The sequence below is a fragment of the Vitis vinifera genome, chromosome 15 (genome assembly GCF_030704535.1).
Source record: "Vitis vinifera cultivar Pinot Noir 40024 chromosome 15, ASM3070453v1".
NCBI classification, from domain to species: Eukaryota; Viridiplantae; Streptophyta; class Magnoliopsida; order Vitales; family Vitaceae; genus Vitis; species Vitis vinifera.
In genome coordinates, this window is record NC_081819.1 from 23,514,130 (window position 1) to 23,535,859 (window position 21,730).

Consider the following 21,730-nt stretch of genomic DNA (forward strand, 5'->3'; position numbering starts at 1 on the left):
GAATTTATGGAATTAATTCATGCAAAAATGAACGGGCTTTGGTGGGGGCTCTACATACATGATTTTGAAGATTGATTGACTTGAGTATCACACTTGATTGATCCATTCCGCTTTAGGATATGCATGAGATTATTCTTTAATTGTGCACTAACCCCCTCTCTTGATAACGCATGATGACTCGTTGCCCAGGTACGCACTTATTCTTATTCTGGTCCCGCTATAAGCATGTTTAAATATTCATATGTGCATGATTGATTTGAGTATTCATTGATTTTCTCTTTGATTACCATGTCGACTTCATCTTATTAGTAGAGACCCGACTTTAGGGACTTAGAGGGGTGCTACGGTCTTTACCGTACCTTCCCAATAAGTAACCTGACCCCCGAACCCGATCTGGTTTTTCATAAACCGCCTTTTCCAAAATAAGAAGTCACACTTAGAGTTTTTCTTTCTTATTTTGTTTACCCTTTAAAAATAAAACAAAAATAAGTGGCGACTCCAAGTCATTTTTGAATAAATAAAATCATTTTCAAAAATAAAAATCGTGCTCGCCATCGAGTGGGAAACGCATTGAGCCGAAATGCGGGGTCCACAATAATATATTAAGTTATTTTACCAAATATATCTAATGCACTCAATGATTTAAATTAATTTATTAGGTGGTTGTTTGATAAACCAACTTAATAACTTAAAGTGACTTAATAATTTAATTTAAGTCATAAAGTAAATTAAGTATGTTGGTAAAATGACTTATTCTCAAATAATTAACTTATTCTCAAATCCATATATTCATTTTACCTTTTTATCTTCTTTGCTCTAATTACCTTCACAATCTCTATTCTTATTCTATGATTCCCATTGTCACCTGACCTCATTTCTCATAATTTTAATTTATGAGAATAAATATGTCAATTTGATAATTTAAAATAAATTTTAAGTTAATTTTATCAAACAATTTTAATATTTAAAGTAAGAATTAAGTAATAAGTTTTAAATGAATGACTTAACTATAATTTAACTTAAAATCAATTTAAGTTATCAAGTAGCAAGTATTAAGTTTTACCAAACACCCTATAAGTTTTATTAAATTGATTTACTAAATACCAATTTAGTTTCATTTGATATGTTGGAATTTAAATGAAATAAAGTCAATCTACATTTAGCTTTTAAAAATGTTCATTTTCATTGAAAAAGATGAAGTAAAGAAAATAAAAGGTTAAACAAAAAACTTAAAATAAAAACTTTGTATGAATTTGTGATCCCGTATTTTCACATACGTTCCCACTCAATGGCAAGACTCATTTTTTGCTTGTGAAAAACAAATTTTTTTAAGTAACGGAGTCGTCACTTTTGTCTAATTTTTTTAAAATGGAAAACAAAATAAGAAAGAAAAACCCTAAATGTGACTCCTGAAATAAAAGACAGATCTGTGAAAACCAAGTTGGATCCAGGGGTCAGGTTACTTGTTAGGAAGGTACAACGAAGAACCATAACACCCTTCTAAGCCTTAAAAGCTAAGTCTCTACTAAGTAAGTTGAAATAATTGTGAGGATTAATTGATTAATTCATGGATACTATAAATTAAATAAACATGACAACACAATTCATCAATTAAAGAAAGGCATACCTGATTTGCATTCCGAGCACTTTTAGAAAACACAAAATTAGATAACAATCAATAACACCACATTGCATTATAAATATCATATATTCAGAACAAGTCAAATTCGATCTCATACAATTTGAGCACTATAATCGCATAGTAGCAGATAATTTTCAACCATAACCTTAAAGGATAAAGGATAAAGAAAATGTTGGGAACTTTGATCTAAAATGAAACTAAGAACAAGAACACAACAAGCTGGATTGAATGACTTGGTTTTATTAATAATAACTTTGGCTTAAATAGCCATTCAATACACGATCTTAACAGAAACAAGAAAGTAGCCCACTTAGCGAAAATAAAGCCAAGTGGTAACAGAAACTTGGAACAATTCAAATACAAGTAGATGTCCTTAAAGACTAGGGCTTTCCCTGTAGACTAGAACGTTATTCTAATAAAAAACTGCAGTAAACTCCTTCATTCCCTCCCTTAAGCTAAATGTTGTAAAGCAATTAGCTTATACTAGAAATTTCACATACTCCTAACAACTTTCTAAGCTTCTGAAAAACTTTAAGCTTCAATGGTTTTGTAACGACCCGCTCCCAACCGTGTAGATATTGTCCGCTTTGGACCCAAAGCGGCCTTCACGGCTTTAAAACGCGTCTACTTGGTTAAGAGGAACTTCTACATATATAACGCCAGGAACTTTCTCTCCTATCGGATGTGGGACATCACAAACACCCTCTCCCCCCCCCCCCCCCCCCCCCCCCTATGTAGACACAACGTCCTCGTTGTGTCTCATGAGATTACAGGGTCAAACAGACAAACACCTCATAAGAGGCCAAACAAACCCCCACACCGAGGTCGGGGATTGACTCTAATACCATTTGTAACGACCCGCTCCCAACCATGTAAATATTGTCTGCTTTGGACCAAAAGGGGTCCTCACGGCTTTAAAACGCGTCTACTTGGTTAAGAGGAGTCTCTACATATATAACACTAGAAACATTCTTCCCTATCCGATGTGGGACATCACAAACACCCCTATATGCAAACACAACGTCCTTGTTGTGTCTCATGAGATTGCGGGGTCAAATAGACAAACACCCCTTACGGGGCCAAACAAACCCCCACACCGGGGTTGGGGATCGGCTTTGATACCATTTGTAACGACCCGCTCCTAATCGTGTAGATATTGTCTGCTTTGGGCCGAAAAGAGCCCTCACGGCTTTAAAATGCGTCTATTTAGTTAAGATGAGCCTCTACATATATAGCACCAAGAACTTTCTCCCCTATCCGATGTGGGACATCACAAACACCCCCCCATGTAGACACAACGTCCTTGTTGTGTCCTATGGGATTGCGGGGCTAAACAGACAAACACCTCCTACAAGGCTAAACAAACCCCCACACCGAGGTCGGGGATCATCTCTGATATCATTTGTAACGACTCGCTCCCAACCATGTAGATATTGTCCGCTTTAGACCCAAAGGGGCCTTCACAACTTTAAAACGCGTCTACTTGGTTAAAAAGAACCTTTACATATATAGCGCCAGGAATTTTCTCTCCTATCCGATGTGGGACATCATAAACACCCCTCCATGCAGACACAATGTCCTCGTTGTGTCCCATGGGACTACAGGGTCCAAAACGGACAATATCTACACAGTTGGGAGTGGGTCGTTACAAATGGTATTTAGATGAGTGATGAGACCACAAATATCTGCATGAATAAGTTCCAACTTCTGAGTTCTTTTGAGTTGCTTTCCAAGTACTCTTCTTTGGAATAGGGTCGCAGTGTTGCTTCCCGTTGATGGAATCAGTGAATGTCACACTTGAGGCAGAGAATTGAGGAAGTCCACGTACCATGTTCTTGTACAACAAGGTTCTCAAACCCTTGTAACTCAGATGCCCATATTAAAATAATTATACCATTTTAAAATAATTATTGATTTTCTAATGCAATTTAAAATATTATAAGAAAAAAAAAATTACATGATATAATAAATTAAAAATGATTCAAATGTAAATATAATCTATTTACCATATAAATACATAATGTATCTTATAGAAACCATGTTATTATTTATTAAATATGCAATTGCATATAAATTACCAAATATTAAATTTGAGGTTGCATATAAATTATAAAATTTATAAGTTTTTTTATAATGTATAAATTATCAATTACTAAATATTAAATCTGATGCTACATATAAATTACCAAATATAACTTTACCAAATATTAAATTTGATGTTATAAATTATAAAATTACAACTTTACCCTCCCTATCCCAACAACGATCGGCAAATCCCCAAATCCAAAGCTCTTCCCCAAATCCCAATCACAGTCAAGGGTTGTCGGAGCTGGAGAAGAATCTTAAGTTTAGTCTGGCATCGGCGACGATGAGTCACCATCCACTGGCATTGAAGCTCTCGTGGTTCGTCAATTGTAGTGAGGTAAGGGAGCCCTCATCCCTTGATCTCTCATCTCAATAGAGAGGTAACGGTTAGGTTAAATGGGAATAGTTCTTCTTCTTCTTCTTCTTTAATCTTCATGGTGGACAAGATTGATGGTTTGTAATTAGGATTTGAGAATCTCAAAATCGGATTGGTCATACCTAGCATTAGACTTGGTGTGATCAGTGTCAAGGCGGGTAGGACTTAGTCGAGTCGTACCGGACCACCATCGGACTCGCCGACGCCTTTCACACCCACAACCATTCACTCACGCCAACACCACCATAGTCAGCCAACATGGCTGCCATCTGCATCCTCTTCATTTCTTGCTGCTGAAGGAGAAACACATGTAGGAAAACACAAAAAACAGGAGAAGAAAACAAGGAGAACAACTCTTCCTTTAACAGTGAAGAAAACAACCAAAACGTCTTTTTTTTTGTTCTCTGAAACGAGGCCTTTCGAGAACACGGAAAACACCAAAAACAAAAATCACCTCCTTTTCCAAACACGTTTTCAATTTTTTTTGTTTTCAAGAACATAAAACAGTTCTTGAAAATAACAACCAAACAGACCCTATATTTTCTCAATTAGATTTTAGAATTAACGGAATTCAAAAATTATGGATTATTATGATTGAAGATTATTCATTGATACAGTATTACTTATCATGAAATGATGCTTTACTAAGTATTTAAATCAATTTCCCATGACATTTTGTAGCTAACATTATACTTAGAACAATGGTATATTCATTTACTCCACATTATTTCAACTATTTTATATTAATCCAAAGGTCTCAACATCACTGAAAATTCATCATAATAAAAAATTACAAAGGAATAGAAACATAATTAGACAATCATTTAAACAAATTGAATCTAATCATTATGAATGATCTGATGTACAATAAAAGAAACGAAGGGCTTACAGTAGGAACCAAAATTCCAAATACAATATTTAATCATTTCCAAAGTATATGATCCACATTAGAATTCATCATTTGATCTTACATTCATGATAAAATCCATAACTAATACAACCAATTCCTAAATATCCTAAAATAGAAAGAATAAAATAAAATAGAAATAATAAAAGATAATTTGGGATAAATTAATCAACAGCTATTAATAAATATCAATAGAATCAGTTTTAGAGTAAATTAAATCATTCCAATAAAAAGCATTCAAATCTCACTTTAATTAGATCATCTTAAATCAGTGAAAACATCTTCATTCAAGGTAAATTGATTGAAATGAACAGAAATCTTAGTTAATTATTTCAAAAGAAAGACAAGTTCAAAGTTCATTTAATTAGATTGTTCTAAATTAGTAAAAATAAGGCTTCAATTTGGGCAAATCAATTCAAATAAACAGAAATTCATTTTTGATCTAATTGACTCAAATTAGTGAATGTATTAATGCAACACAAGGGAGATAAATCTAGATCTATTATGTAATTAAATTAACATGGGTTGACAATGGAGAAATTTAAATCTTCATTCCAATTTGATGAAGACAGAATTAACAAGAACAATTAATCAAAGCAAAAATCTAAATGTCTAATTTTATTGGTTTGATATGAATAAGGAAGAATCCTAATCTTCTAATTATAATGAATTAATTCACATAACCTAGATTATTAATCACACTAAGCCAACATAAAAAATTTAGAACAAACTTTGTTTTCTGGTAAAATAAAATAATAAATAAATAAATAAATAATGAATCATGTTTACAAAATCTGAATTCCCAATTACATTAAGTTAATGTGAATTTGTCGAGTCAAAACTTATTTTTCAATTGAGTCGAATTAATTCATGCAAGTGGGATCTGAAATAGAAATAAGACAGATTATAAATCAAAGTTCCAAGATAATGAAAAATCCATTCCAATTGACAAGGATGCAATTAAAATTTATAATCATATTAACAATTAATCCAAAATCATCATAAAATAAAATTATAGAATGATTTGATTAATTGGAATAAAAAAAGACTGTCACAGATGGTACCAGGAGGGCAACGTCCTAAGCCTTAAGGCTTGGACCCAAGTTCGAATCCTGGGGAGGCCACTCTGTGATGCCCATGACTGGCACAGAGCCAAATATACTCAAAACAAATGACGTCCCAACAGTGTACCCTACTCCAACCAAGATCAGAATCTTTGAACTGCACCGCAGCTATCTATTCCATTATCCATCCTTCAATGTAGAGCCGCAAAGTGCCGAATATGTCAAAATGGGTAATAAGCTTGCATGAAGGTTGCGTGTGTGTGATAGAAGAGGAAAAGGAGTTTGAATGGAGAGAATGGTGAGGAAAATGACGTGGTGGTGAGATGAGTAAAAGGGTTAGTTAGAGAAAATGGGCATGAGGGATTTCGGTATAAAGAGGTGGTAATGTAGGGTCTGGTAAAGGTGGTGGCACGGGGGATGGGTATATTTGCATTGTGGTGTGCATGGAATAAGGGAAATGGGTATGGTTATGAATTTGGTTGGGTATGGAGGATATAGAAAGATGAGGGTGGCCATGCATGCCATGCGGGCATAGAAAGGAGAAGACAACAACAAAACCTGGTAGAGATGGGTTGATGCTGCTCAAGACATGAAGAGGTCATTGTGGACCCCGCATTTTGGCTCATGCGTTTCCCACTCGATGGCGAGCTCGATTTTTATTTTGAAAAATTGATTTTATTTGATTAAGAAAACTGACTTGGAGTCGCCACTTATTTTTGTTTTATTTTTAAAGGGTAAACAAAATAAGAAAGAAAAACCTTAAGTGCGACTCCTGGTTTGGAAAAGGTGGTCTACGAAAAATCGGATTGGGTTCGAGGGTCAGGTTACTTATCTGGAAGGTACGATAAGGACCGTAGCACCCTTCTAAGTCCCTAAAGTCGGGTCTTTACTAATAAAATGAAGCAATCATGGCAATTGATGAGGGAATCGATGAATACTTAGAGTGATCATGCACATGTGAGAATCTAAACATGCATACAGAAAATGACCCGAGCGGATGTGGATGCATACTTGGGCAGTGATCCATAAAGCGCTATCAAGAAGTGAGGTTAGTGCACAATTAAGGAATAATTTCGAGCATGTCATAGAGTTAAATAAAATCAATCATGCATGACAATTAAATCAATCAATCCTCCAATCGATCATAAAATCACGTATGTGGAGCCCCCACCAAAGCTCGATCGATCTTGCATGAATTAATATCACAAATTCCATTATTCTGAAATTATGAAAATGACATTCACGCTTATATAAAATTAAGAGAAAAAAGAAGATTATTTGAAAACCAAAGCGGAATTAAAACTGTTTGAGTGAAAACTGGATTTTTGAAATTTATTTGAAAATTGAAGTCCCGAAGATTATCTGATAATTGGAGTCTTGGGAATTAAACTTAAGAATTGGAATTTTGAAAATAAATTTTGAAAATCGAAATTTTGAAGAATTGTTTAATAGTGGAATTTTAAAATAAATAAATAAAATAATGACGATTAGATAAATTGATGTGAAAATTAAAATTTCGGAAACTGAAATTTAAAATTATAAATCGGAATTTTGAAGAGTTATTTAAAGATTGGATTTAAAAATAAATAAATAAATAAATAAATAAATAAAATGATAATGATTAAATGAATTGATATGAGAATTAAATTTCGGAAATCGGAATTAAATTTAGAAATCAGGATTTTGAAAGATTATTTAAAAATTGAATTTTAAAGATAAACGAATAAATAAATAAATAATGATTAAATAAATTGGTATGAGGATTAAATTTTCAAAAATTGGAATTAAAATTTATTGAAGAATTAATGTTTTTAGAAAGATAAATCATGCAAATTTGAAAACAAAAGGGCTAACTTGAGGTGGGTATGGGCTTGGAATGGGTATGGGCCAACTTAAGGTGGGTGAGCAAATCAACTTGAAGTGGGCATAGGCTTGGAATGGGCATGAGCCAACTTAAGGTGGGTGAACTAAACAAGAGGCCTTTCATCAACACATATGGGTCTGGGCTCCAACTCAAGCCCATATCTCCAACTGAAAACAAACAAATGGGCATGGGCCAACTTAAGATGGGAAAACAAAACAAGGGGTCTTTCATCAACACCTACGGGCCTGGGCTCCAACTCAAGCCCATATCTCCAACTGAAAACAAACAAATGGGCATGGGCCAACTTAAGATGGGAAAACAAAATAAGGGGCCTTTCATCAACACCTACGGGCCTGGGCTCCAACTCAAGCCCATATCCCCAACTAACAGCTACTCTAAATGAGCCTCATGTTGCCCTTAATGCCTTAACCTCTCTTTTCTTTCATGCACAAAGCATAACGGTGGACTGAATGGAGGGGGGGGGGGGGTTTCAAAATCACCTATAGTCGGAATGGGGGGTTCGGATGGTTGGATGGTGTAAAGAGAGAAGACGTGGGCTTGAGGGCCTTGGTGGGTGTGAGCATATGCATGAAGGTACAAGATATGGGTATGGTTGTGGTGTAGAGAGAGATAGGTAGTGATGGCATACACATGGACGTGAAGAGTGTAGAGATCATGGATGTAGATATCATGGGTGAAGTGTAGCCACGGGTAGTGAGAGAAATGGCATGTGGGCACCTAAAGCATAACATATGAGAAGAGTGAAGATGGGTAGGGTGAGGGAATGGTTTGCATGAGTCCCATGCACGTGGATGGGTGAATTGGAAGAGCTTTGAACAGCCATGCATGAGGCAAGAGTGGGCTACAAGTTGGTGGAGTGAGTGTATGCAATGGTTGAAGTGGCCATGCATGGGTGGGAGAAAATGGGTTTAATGATGGAATGGGTGACGTGGCTATGCATGGCCATGCATAGCCATGCAAGAATGGGATGGAGTCGGCTTGGCGGGTATATGAAGGATGGGAACGCATGAAGGGGATGTATGGAAAATGGAATGAAGTGGTTGGTGAGTGAGAAATAGAAATGCATGAAGAATATGTGATGTAGAGAGAGAAAAGGTGGTGACGCAAAAAATGGGTAAATGAGGGAGTATGAAACATGGGTATTAGCGTGGGGATATGGGTATGAGATATGGATATGGAGGGGTGTGATGGATGGCCATGCATGGCCAAGCAAGACCATGCAAGCATGGGTGTAATGGTAATAGTGGTTAAGGTTGAAAGAGGAAGTGGGCTTGAGGGGTAGTAGGGGTGTGGATTAAGGGCTCATGAAGGCATGGTGAAGATGGGTAGTGAGAATGACGGGTTTTATTGGGTTTAGAAAGAATGAAATAATAAGGGTGGTGGTGAAGAGAGCTATTGGCAGTGGCCACGAAGAGAGAGAAATGGGTATGAATGGTTGAATAAGTATGCAGCAAAATGAGTTGGATGGAAGCTAAGATGGGTGTGCATGCATGGTCCTTATGCAGATGGGTAGGCGACAGGTAGCTGGGTTACAAGTGGGGTATTGAATCGAGAATTCTGATGCATGCCATAGATGGGAATCAGATGAATCCATACAAACCTCATTCTGCATGCTCGCCAATGAGCTCGGATGTAGGAAGAGGGGAAAACAAACTTCAAATGAGTTTTAAAACAATAACAAAGGTGAGAATGTCAATATCTCATAAGATATCTCAAAATGAGGGACATGAAGCAAGTTAGAGACTCAACAGCATGCAAGCACAGGCGAGATTAAATTCCATAAAAGAAAAACAAGAATCACACCACAAGACATATTCAAACGATAAAATAGAGTCTCCTTGATACCCAAATACCATAATAAAAAAAACATGAACGTGGGAAAACCAAACATTAGAAATGATACCTGAGTCTCCTTCTCTCCAGATGCTTCCCCCCCAAAATCTCCCTGAAAATGTCTTCCTCCCCACTAGCCCCCAAAAAAAAAAAATCTCCGTCTTCAACCCTCACTCCTCTCTTTCCTTTTTCTCTCTTTTCTTGCCAACCATCTCCACTCCTCTGTTCACCCGTCATCCTTCTAAAGCCCCCAATCACCACCATGGGCGAGGTGGTCACGTCCATACACATGCCATGTAGCTTGGCTCTTCCGGAAAGAGGTCCCCCACTCCTTCAAAAGGCGACAGCTCCTTCAGGTAGCTAAGAAGGGTCTCCAGTCATATATGGAGGTTTTAATTCATAAACGTTGAACCCGTGGATATGCTGTAGTGGAATTATTTGGAGCTCTCCATATTGGGAGTACATTTTTACCAAACTTCAGATCAGACAATGCACCAAACAGCACAAATATAGGAGCAACAACAAAGACAATAGCCAGAGCAAACAATGAGGATTAAACAAACATGAGAACATGATGGTACCAAGCTTCATTTCTGGTGACATCCATGGGCTCAAAATGGGTGGGATTAACAAACTGAAGAAAACACAAGAACAAAGCATGTATACAGATGACTAAATTTAACCAAAGCAAACAAATTAATGCTTAGGACTAGAGCTAAAAAAACGTCAAGACTAGTTAGGCTTCAAGCTTCATCCTCAAGCTCACTCTTCTCACCCTTGCTCTCTGCTCCTTGGTTTTTCCCCAATAATCTCATCTCAAACGTCTATAGAATCACCTCTCGGCAAAGCTACCACCAAAAAAATGCTTTCCCTATAGCAGCTTTCTCTCTAAACTATCACTCAAACTCAAGAAAACCTCACTGTAGGTATTGAATGCCCCTCCTCCCCCAACACACCTCTGGTTTTCCTCTCAAAAAAATCTCCAAAAAAAAAACCCGTCTGTTCCCTCCTGACCTCCTGTAGTTGGCTTTCCCTACAAGTCATCACCTTCTTCATTATGCCTCATCCAGGGAAGATGTCATTCTCTCCAACCACCACCATGGGCGAGTTGTTGGTGCTCACCACACGTCCTGTGCATGGAGCTTCATGGGAGGTGTCCCCCCATGCAGGTGGCTTCCTCAACCATGAATCGCTACGTGGCTCATCGAGAACCCTTCACCTATAAAGAAAGCAACCTGTAGAAACAAGAGAAAACCAACCCCCAAACGAGGGTCTACAAATATGCCCCTCTTCGGTAGAGCTCACGAGTGTAAGGAATATAAACATTGGAGTGAAAAATAAGTGTGAATAATGAGTGAAACGAAATTAAATCTACCAAAGAACAAGGAGACCCCCATAGGGACACCAGTGAAACTCGAACTCACTCGGACCAACAGACGAACACAAAAGCTCTGATCCTAAAAGAAAAGGTGAGTGTCTCAAAATGTCTTTGAAGCCACACTGAGGGTCTAAACTCCCTCTAAGACGTCTCCAAAAATGACTCAGAAAACCATATCACAGATGAGTAACGGTTGAACCACTTTGGAGTACAAGAACGAATGTGCCCAAAGGAGACTATCTTATGTGAACTACATGAGTATGCCAAGCGAGGGTGCCCAACAACATGACCAAAGTATGTGTCGTGAACTCAAAGGACTGTGTCGTGAACTCAAAGAACTATGTCGTGAGCAGTGAAAAGGAGAATATGGAAGAGCAATGACGAATGGGTAATAAGCACAATGTAACAAGATGAGAAAAATGAGGATTGATGCAAACCCATGAAGGCAAGATGTGTAATGCTAGTGAACATGAATGACAAAACTGTGACTCTAAAAGATATGACTGAAGAGAGACGAATCTAAGCGTGAAAACAGGAAAAGAAAGTGGTGACTCAAAATGCCTGAATGGGTGTGCACAATGGCTCTGAACGCCAAAACTAAAGAAAAGATAATGATGATGGCACCGAATGTCAAACAGAATAGTGGCTCTGAATGCCAAAACTAAGAAAAGAAAATACTCAAGATGCATGAGTTGGTATGAAAAATGACCCTGGATGCCAAAACTAAAGAAAATAAGTGACTTAAAAAGGCCTGAAAGAGCGTGCCCAATGGCTTTGAACGCTAGAATTGAGGAAAATGGTGATGGGTTGAATGAAAGATAGACATGGGGAACTCTGAGTGTCGAACTGAAAATGTGGCCTTGAACGCCAAATAGAAGACAAGTAATGGCTTTGAATGCCGAAGCGAATATGCGACTATAAACACCGAAATGAATGATGTAATGACTCTGAACGCAAAAACGAAGATGTAGTGACTCTGAATGCCAAACGAAGATGTGGCTTAGAATGGCAAACTAAAGATGTAATGACTCTGAACACCAAACGAAAATGTGGCTTTGAATACCAAATGAAACAAAACATGGCTCTGGATGTCAAAGTGAAAAAGTGGCTTTGAACGCCGAACTACAGATACGACTCTGAACGCCAAGATGGCAATGCGGCTCTGAACGCCAAGATGATGGCATGACTCTGAACGTTAGAACGAACATGTGGCTCTGAACTCCAAACTGAAGATGCGACTCTGAACGCCAAGATGACGGCACGACTTTGAACGTTAGAACGAACATATGGCTCTGAACGCCAAACTAAAGATGCGGCTCTGAACACCAAAATGACAATGTGCCTCTGAATGTCGAAAAAACAAGGATCTGGATGTTGAAATGAAAATGTGCCTCTGAACACCAAACTGAAAAATGAACAACGCCTATAAACATCAAACGAAAAAAGTGGTAGTTTTGATGTCGAAATGAAAATGCAGCTTTGAACGCTAAACTGAAGATGCGGCTCTGAACTCCGAAATGGAGATGTGGCTCTGAACGCCAAGCGAAAAGATGATGTGATAACTCTAAATGTCGACCCAAAACCATGGCTCTGAACGCCGACCTGACATAGTGGCTTTGAACACCGAACTAAAAACGTGAAGGTGGCTTTGAACGCCAAAATGAAAACGACGACTCTGAACACAAAATGAAACAACGGCTTTGCACGCCAAACTAAAATAAACATCGATGAATGCCAAGCTGAAACAAAAGCTCTGAATGCCCAACTAAACTGGTAACTAGGAATGTCAAGCTGAGAAATACGACTCTGAGCGTCGTGACTGAAAAAACATGGTGGCTTTGAACGCCAAGCTGGAAAGGGGTGACTTTGAATGCCTGAATAGGTATGTAAAATGGCTCTGAACGCCAAAACTAAGAAAAAGATGATAGTGGCATTGAATGTCAAACATAACAGTGGCTCTGAACGCCGAAACTAAGAAAAGAAATAACTCAAGATGCATGAATGGGTATGAAAAATGACTCTGAATGCCAAAACTAAAAAAAAGAAATGAGTCAAAATGACTGAAGGAGTATGCCCAATGGCTCTGAATGCCAAAATGGAGGGACGTGGTGGTGGATCTAGATGCCAAACGAAAGATAGACATGATGACTCTGAGTGTCGAATTGAAAACGCGGCTTTGAGTGCCAAATAGAAGATAAGTAATGGCTCCAAATGCTGAAATGAATGATCTGACTCTGAACGTCAAACTAGAAGACAAGTAATGACTCCAAATGCCGAACTGGAAAGGGATGGTGGCTCTGAACGCCAAACTGGGCATAAATGGTGGCTTTGAACGCCAAAATAAGAAGGGATGGTGGTTTTGAAAGTTGAAACTGGAGATGTGGCTCTGAACGCCGAAACTGTGAAACGATGATGGCTCTGAACACCGAAATTGAGAATGATGGTGGCTCTGAACGCCGAAACTGGAGATGCGGCTTTGAACGCCGAAACTGGAGATGCGGCTTTGAACGCCGAAATGAAAACGCGGCTCTAAACGCCAAACGAAAAATGAATAATGGCTCTGAATGCCAAATGAAGAAGGTGATGACTCTGATATCGAAATGAAAATGAGGCTCTGAATGCCAAGATGAAGATGTGGCTCTGAACGCCAAACAAAAAACAAACAATGGCTCTGAACGCCAAAATGAAAATGAACAATGGCTCTAAACGCTAAAACGAAAAATGTGATGATATCAAAATTCCTTTCATTTGCCTTTGTCCATCATATCTATGAAGAAACTGAAATATAAAAGATAGAGTAGTTAGAAAATTACATTATCTAGTCATACTTGTCATAAAAGTTTGAGTAATAAATGGTACGAACTTGGTAAGAGAAGGTACGAACTTTGTAAGAGATGATACGAACTTTGTAAGAGATGGTACGAACTTTGTAAGAAAGGGAACAAAGTTCATACCTCTCTTAGAAAGTTCGTACAATCTCTTACAAAGTTCGTACCATCTCTTACAAACTTCGTACCCTCTCTTAGAAAGTTTGTACCATCTCTTACAAAGTTTGTACCCTATGTTACAAAGTTCGTATCATCTCTTACAAAGTTCGTACCATCTTTTACAAAGTTCGTACCATCTCTCAGGAAGTTCGTACCATCTCTCAAGAAGTTCGTACCATCTATTACAAAGTTCGTACCATATCTTAGAAAGTTTGTACAATCTTTTAGAAAGTTCGTACAATCTCTTATAAAGTTCGTACAATCTCTTACAAAGTTTCGTACAATCTCTTAGAAAGTTTGTACCATCTCTTAGAAAGTTCATACGCTCTCTTAGAAAGTTCATATCATCTCTTAAAAAGTTCATACTATCTCTTAGAAAGTTCGTACACTCTCTTACAAAGTTCGTACAATCTATTACAATGTTTGTATCATATCTTATAAAGTTCGTACTATCTCTTAGAAAGTTCGTACCATCTCTTATAAACTTTGTACCATCAGTTATAAAGTTCGTACAATCTCTTAAAAAGTTCGTACCATATTTTACAAAGTTCGTACCACATCTCACAATTTTCGTACCTCCTCTCAATATATAAAACTTCATCTTCAAATTTAGTCTACGAATACACAAAATAATAATATAAAAATATTAATGACAATTTCGTAACAAATGACTAAATGCTCTCGATTTGATTGATAATAACTCATAAAAAAATTAAAAAATCTAGATGTTATAAATCATTACATATTTAAATGTCATTTAACATGACATTTCTACCTACAACAGTTATATGTAAATGGGAAAAAAAAAAAAAAAAATCAAATGTTACCTTTTAACACTTGTAATCATTTGACATCCTTCGTATAATGTCTTCTTCAAGACATATAAAACTTCATCTTCAAATTTAATCTATGAACAAAAAAAAATTCATATAAAAATATTAATAGCAATTTGATAACAAAATTTTATAATAAACTCATAAAAAATTATAAAATTGTTATTTAACATCATAGTTCTTCCTACAACTATTATATTTTGATAAAAAAATATCAAATATTACCTTTGACATTTGTAATCACTTGAAATCCTTCATCTTCTTCATATAATACAAATTTTAAATTTTCTCTCTCAAAAAGTTTTAAACTTGATCTTGAAATTTGATTAATCAAAATATATTTTACATATTTTGTAATTTGGTAGTTGAAATTATTTAATTTTCATATTAAATTACTATCCCTTTTTTTATATATGAATAATGAGAGTATAAGAGTAGTTGGTAGGATTTTCTTTTTTTAGATAAAGTTAGGTAATTAATTAAATAATAAATTATATTTAATATTTAATAATAAATTATAAAAAAGTTGTAATATTTAAATATGTATGAAATGCATGTAATTATTTCTCACTAATAAATTATCTTTATCAATTTGATACGTTTTTATAAATTTTTTGAATGATATGTACTTTACACATGTGATTTTATTATTGGCTCAAATGTGGGCAGTTACCTACCAAAAAACAACCCTAACTTTTAAGGTGAAATTTAGGGTTTTGAGTTATCTCTCAGTTGATTACACGTGGTAGACACCACGGGTTGACACGAGGTAAAGACGACGAGTTGAGTGAGGGTTTTGAAAGGGTTCGATTGAGATCGGAGTGACTCCCAAGAATGGAGAGTTCCAGGAAGTGGCTATTGGAATTCCTCATTGTGAGAGACTGAGTGGTTTCTCTGAATCGCATGGAAGGAGGATCTCGTTCTCCTGAGACGAGATTGACGAAGAGATCTTTGTGTTGTCCAGGTATTTGAACCATACCTCTGGTTTATTTGGATTTATTTCTTTATTTTTCTTCAGAATCTGTTTGGCTCCTTGGAAAATTAAGGAAAGAGAAAAAAACAAAAGGAAAAAAAGAAAGGATAGGAGGGAAACTTGGAATTTTTTTTTCTTTTCTAAACGGTAAATCGTAAGTCAGCGTATATCTCAATCTCGAATTTGATTCCGTAGATTTTGATGTTCTTCAGACATTTTCTTTAATTTGTACTATTTGTTTAAAAGAACATTGAACTCAGTATTTTTTCTCTTTGTTTCCTTAACGGTTCTTGCACTTGAATGCAATGTTATGCATATGAATGTAGAATTAGATTATCTGGTTACTAGTTTATGAACTTTAATGTTCTTTAAACGGTTATTTTAGGTTGTACTATTTCTTTAAAAGGAAATAGAACTTGTTATCTCCATTCTGTTTCTGATTGTTAGCTCCCTTTTCTTCTTTCTTTTCATCTCTCTTACACTTGAACCATGCACTGCATCTATTATCACCCTGTTTTCGATGATGTTCTCACCATTGACCTTAGATGTTTTTAAGAAGTTGAAATTGCAAACATGGGTTTGAAACTCTTGGCACCCCGGATGATGAAGGAAGGGATGAACCTTACAAAGAGCAATGAAGAGAGGTCAAGCAGGAGTAGTCTAAAATAGGGAGCAGCTCAGCACCTGTAGGATATTCAGATGACAAAAGATCAACCTCTCTTCATTGCTCTTTGTAAGGTTCATCCCTTCCTTCATCATCCGGGGTGCCAAGAGTTTCAAACCCATGTTTGCAATTTCAACTTCTTAAAAACATCTAAGGTCAATGGTGAGAACATCATCGAAAACAGGGTGATAATAGATGCAGTGCATGGTTCAAGTGTAAGAGAGATGAAAAGAAAGAAGAAAAGGGAGCTAACAATCAGAAACAGAATGGAGATAACAAGTTCTATTTCCTTTTAAAGAAATAGTACAACCTAAAATAACCGTTTAAAGAACATTAAAGTTCATAAACTAGTAACCAGATAATCTAATTGTTTCTGAAATTTTTCTTCTTTGGTTAGGGTTGACTACTGACTAATATCAATGCATCCAACTGCCCAGGAGTTTTTGCTATGCAATTTATGCGTAACAATTGACAATAGTAACATTGATATTGACCTTACCAAAATTAATCTATTTGATAGTGAAATCAACTTTTGGATAATTAATCAATTAGAATCTTCTGATTCAATAACTTATAGAAAAGGGTAACATTTTTCATTCAATGATCATTTGGGTAACATGTTTAGAAAAAATAAAAAATAAAAATCATTGTCAATTGTTACAAATCAAACTTGTATTGAAGTTGTTTGAACCTATTATGACGTTAAGGTACCAAAGCAAACTTTCTTTACATCAAATAAATTGGTTCATTATGCTAAAAGTTGCCACTGTGGGTTAAAAAAAGGCCTGCTTCTCATGAAAGTTTCTCAATGGTAAACCTTTTTTATGTGATTATAAGCAACTGAATCCAAATCCCACAAAACATGAGAATTATGAATAACAAAGAACAAACAAAACCAATGTACACATTCCTCAATATGACAGAAAGCCTCATGTTCCTCAGAATGATAGAAAAGGCACACACTGTCTCACACATGACTAAGAGAAGGTATACTGCAAGAAGATCCAAATACAACATGGTCATACCCACCAAAACCATGACTCCGGGTCCCAAGCTTCAAGTTACATCACCAACACATGAAACTGGTGAGGCTAATAATACACATGAAGAAACCAGAAAAAAATCCAACTCAAATAACCAAATCTGACATCTTATATAGATTATCTTCCACATTAATAAAGATGGAAATCCTGCTGCATGAATGCTACGAATGGAGTTGAAAAAATCAAAGCAGAACATGGATGGTTGGCTACATGAATGCCATCAGTAGAAAAGAAAAAGATGAAAATAGAACATGTATCGTTTCTCATTTTACAACAAGGCAATAACAACCAACAACATTGCAATCAGAAAAAATAACAAAAACTTAAAGAGATTATAAAACACTATTTAGTTAAGAAGACCCAAATTAATCCTGTACCAAATATATATATATATATATATATATATATATATATCCCTCCTTGATCAATGTCAATCCTGCCAATAGAATTTCCCGTAATTCCTAAAGAGAGTCAATACAAAAGAAAAGGGTTGGACTCCGATCAAATAGTGCCAATTGGTAATAAGGCAGGAGGGGAGCTAAGCTGGGAGAAGAGTGATCTGGCCAAATTTAGTAAATTTTTGGGGTTTTCAACAGAAGGTCTGGAAAAGGACATTATGGATTTCTTGGTGAAAATTCGTAAAAGAAGAGAAAGTGTCCACATCAAAACCTTTCTGGAGAAATCCAAATTTGAGAGAGAATTGAAGAGATTGGAGTGTTCCATCAACTATGAAAAGGGGAAAAAGCAAAATGGTGAAGTGCAAGTAAGGGGGTGCCAAATTACGGAAGTAAATGAAGCTAAGAATCATTAGCTGGAATGTTCGTGGAGCCAATGATAGCTCCAAAAGAAGGGTTATTAAGGCAGTTATAAGAAGTCAGAGGGTGGACCTGTTTTGTATTCAGGAGACCAAATTTCAAACTTTGTCGGAGGGTTTGGTAAGAAGTTTGGGTTCTGGAAGGTGGTCTAATTGGGTGGCTTTAGACGCCTTGGGCTCTGCGGGAGGGATTCTGGTGTGTTGGGACAAAAGGTCTTTGGAGGTGATGGAGACGGAGGTAGGAAGGTTCTCAGTCTCCTGTAGGTTTAGGAATGTGGAAGATGGGATGTCCTGGATCTTTACAGGGGTGTATGGGCCTTTCTCTAAAGAGGATAGAGATTGTCTGTGGGAAGAGCTAGGGGCGATCAGAGGCTTGTGGGAAGATCCCTGGTGCTTAGGGGGGGACTTCAATGTCATATTATCCCAGCGGGAAAGGAGCAGACAGGGAAGGTTGTCTGGTGCCATGAGAAGTTTTGCCCAAATAGTTGACGATTTAGAACTCATTGATCTCCCAATGCAAGGGGGTATTGCCACTTGGAATGGGGGCAGGAATAATCAATCCTGGGCTAGACTAGATAGGTTTTTGGTGACTCAACAGTGGCTAGATATGTTTTGTGGGGTAGCCCAATGCAGAATGCATAGACCCACTTCCGATCATTTTCCTATCTTGCTGATGGGTGGGGGGATAAGGAGAGGACCCACTCCGTTTAGATTCGAGAATATGTGGCTGAAAGTGGACGGGTTCATTGATTTTCTCCGGGGATGGTGGCAAGGGATTGAGGTGAGAGGAAGGGCCAGTTTCAGATTGGCCTATAAGATGAAGGTTTTGAAGCACAATATTAAAGTTTGGAATAGGGAGGTGTTTGGAAGGCTGGAAGTCAACAAAAATTCTGCCCTCCAGCAGTTGGAGTATTGGGATGGAGTGGAGAGTGAAAGGACCTTGACTTTAGCTGAAGCTGAGCAGAAAAAACAAGCCAAGGATGCCTTCCATCATTGGGTGCTTTTGGAAGAGGTTCATTGGAGGCAGAAATCTAGGGAGCTGTGGCTTAAGGAAGGGGATAGGAATACGGGTTACTTCCACCGTATGGCAAATGCCTACCGTAGGAATAACTCCATGGACAGGATTATGATTAATGGGGAGCTGTTGACCGAGGATCAAGAGGTGAGGGATGGGATAGTGAATGAATTCCAGAAATTACTCTCAGAAGAGCAGGGGTGGAGAGCGGATATTGAGGGGCTGCAGTTCAAACAACTTAGTTCTAGGGAGGCTGATGGTCTGGAGGTGCCTTTCTCTGTGGAGGAAATCCATTCTGCTTTGATGGAGATGGGGGGTGACAAAGCTCCTGGCCCGGATGGCTTTTCAGTGGCCTTTTGGCAAGAGTGTTGGGATTTTGTGAAGGAGGAGGTGGTGGAAATGTTTAAGGAGTTCTTTGAGCATGGGTCCTTTGCTAAGTCTCTCAATACTACTTTTTTGGTCCTTATTCCTAAGAAATGAGGAGCTGAAGGCTTGAGGGACTTCAGGCCAATCAGCTTGCTTGGGGGTTTGTATAAACTCTTAGCCAAAGTCCTAGCCAATAGGCTAAAGAAAGTGCTGGATAGGGTGGTTTCTGTTGACCAAAATGCCTTTGTGAGAGGGAGACAGATTTTGGATGCTTCTTTAGTAGCTAATGAGGTGATAGATTATTGGAAGAAAAGAAAAGAGAAAGGGTTAATTTGCAAGTTGGACATTGAAAAAGCCTATGATAGCATCAACTGGAAGTTTCTTATGAAAGTTCTTCGGAAGATGGGCTTTGGGTCTCGCTGGAGGGATTGGATGTGGTGGTGTATTTCTACTGCCAAATTCTCCATATTAATCAATGTGGTTCCAGCTGGGTTCTTTTCGAATTCAAAGGGGTTGAGGCAAGGAGACCCCCTCTCTCCTTACCTCTTTGTCTTGGGTATGGAAGTGCTTAGCACTCTTATAAGACGGGTTGGTGAGGGTGGCTTCATTTCAGGCTGTAGACTGAGGGGGAGAGGAGGGGAAGAGCTGGCTGTCTCTCATCTGCTTTTCGCTGACGACACTCTCATCTTTTGCGAAGCTAGAAGAGAGCAACTTGCCAATCTTAGCTGGATATTGGCGTGGTTTGAGGCTGCCTCCGACCTCAGAATTAACCTGGCTAAGAGTGTCCTAATTCCGGTGGGGGAAGTGGATGAGCTGGAGGAGTTGGCGGCTGAGCTAGGATGCAGATTGGGGGCTTTACCCACTGTTTACTTGGGGCTGCCCCTTGGAGCCCACCATAAAACCTCTTCTTCTTGGGATGGGGTGGAAGAGAGAATGAGAAGAAGATTAGCCCAGTGGAAAAGGCAGTATATTTCGAAGGGGGGAAGAATTACTCTCATCAAGAGCACTTTGGCCAGCATACCCATCTATCTTCTTTCCCTTATTCGCATTCCTAAGGCTGTGGCAAAAAGGATTGAAAGAATTCAAAGAGACTTCTTGTGGGGGGGAGGATGCTTGGAAGGGAAAGTTCACTTGATTAATTGGAAGGTGGTCTGCAGCCCTAAGGAGGAGGGTGGTTTAGACATCCGAAAGATAGACTTGTTGAACAAAGCCTTGTTGGGAAAATGGGTTTGGAGATATGCCTATGAGAAGGATAACCTTTGGAAAACTGTGATAGGGGTGAAATACGGTCAAGAGGGATGTGGGTGGAAGACAAAGGAAGTGTGTGGGCCTTTTGGGGTGGGGTTGTGGAAGGACATCATGAAGGAGGTGGATTGGTGCTGGGAGAACATTGATTTTAAGGTTGGGAAGGGGAATAGAGTTTTGTTCTGGACGGATAAGTGGTGTGGCAATGAGGCGCTTGCTCAATCTTATCCGCAGTTGTTTACCTTGGCGGGTCACAAGAATGCCAAAATTTGTGAAGTGTGGGACTCTAGCATGAGTCAAGGAGGTTGGAATCTCAGGTTGGCTAGAGACCTCAATGACTGGGAGATGGAGCAGATAGGAGATATGCTGAATCTGTTGAAGGACTTCAGGACTTCTCTTGAAGAGGACTCAGTGAGATAGAAGTGGGAAGGCAATGGAGTTTATGGGGCTAAGGGGGCCTACAAAATTTTGAGCGGCTCTTCAGCCGGGGTTTTCCCGTGTAGGCGCATTTGGATGGATAAGGTTCCAACAAAAGTGTCTTTTTTTGCTTGGGAAGCCTCGTGGGGGAAGATCCTTACTTTGGATAAGCTTCAGAGAAGGGGGTGGCAGCTCCCAAACCG

The 21,730-nt window shown here is 37.9% G+C and overlaps 1 protein-coding gene across 1 annotated transcript; it reads left to right on the forward strand.

Moving 5' to 3' along the window:
- Positions 1-18,461: 18,461 nt before the first annotated feature.
- Positions 18,462-21,530, forward strand: LOC132255193 (uncharacterized). The gene is made up of 2 exons (XM_059743067.1): positions 18,462-19,866; positions 20,353-21,530. The coding sequence occupies exons 1-2, from the start codon at positions 18,462-18,464 to the stop codon at positions 21,528-21,530; spliced, it is 2,583 nt and encodes an 860-aa protein (XP_059599050.1).
- The last annotated feature ends 200 nt before the right edge of the window (positions 21,531-21,730 follow it).

Coding starts and splice junctions, on each gene's coding strand:
- LOC132255193 (XM_059743067.1), top strand. CDS start 18,462: ATGAAGCTAAGAATCATTAGCTGGAATGTTCGTGGAGCCAATGATAGC. Junction 19,867..20,352: donor AGTGGCCTTTTGGCAAGAGT/GTTGGGATTTTG, acceptor ATGTGGTTCCAG/CTGGGTTCTTTTCGAATTCA.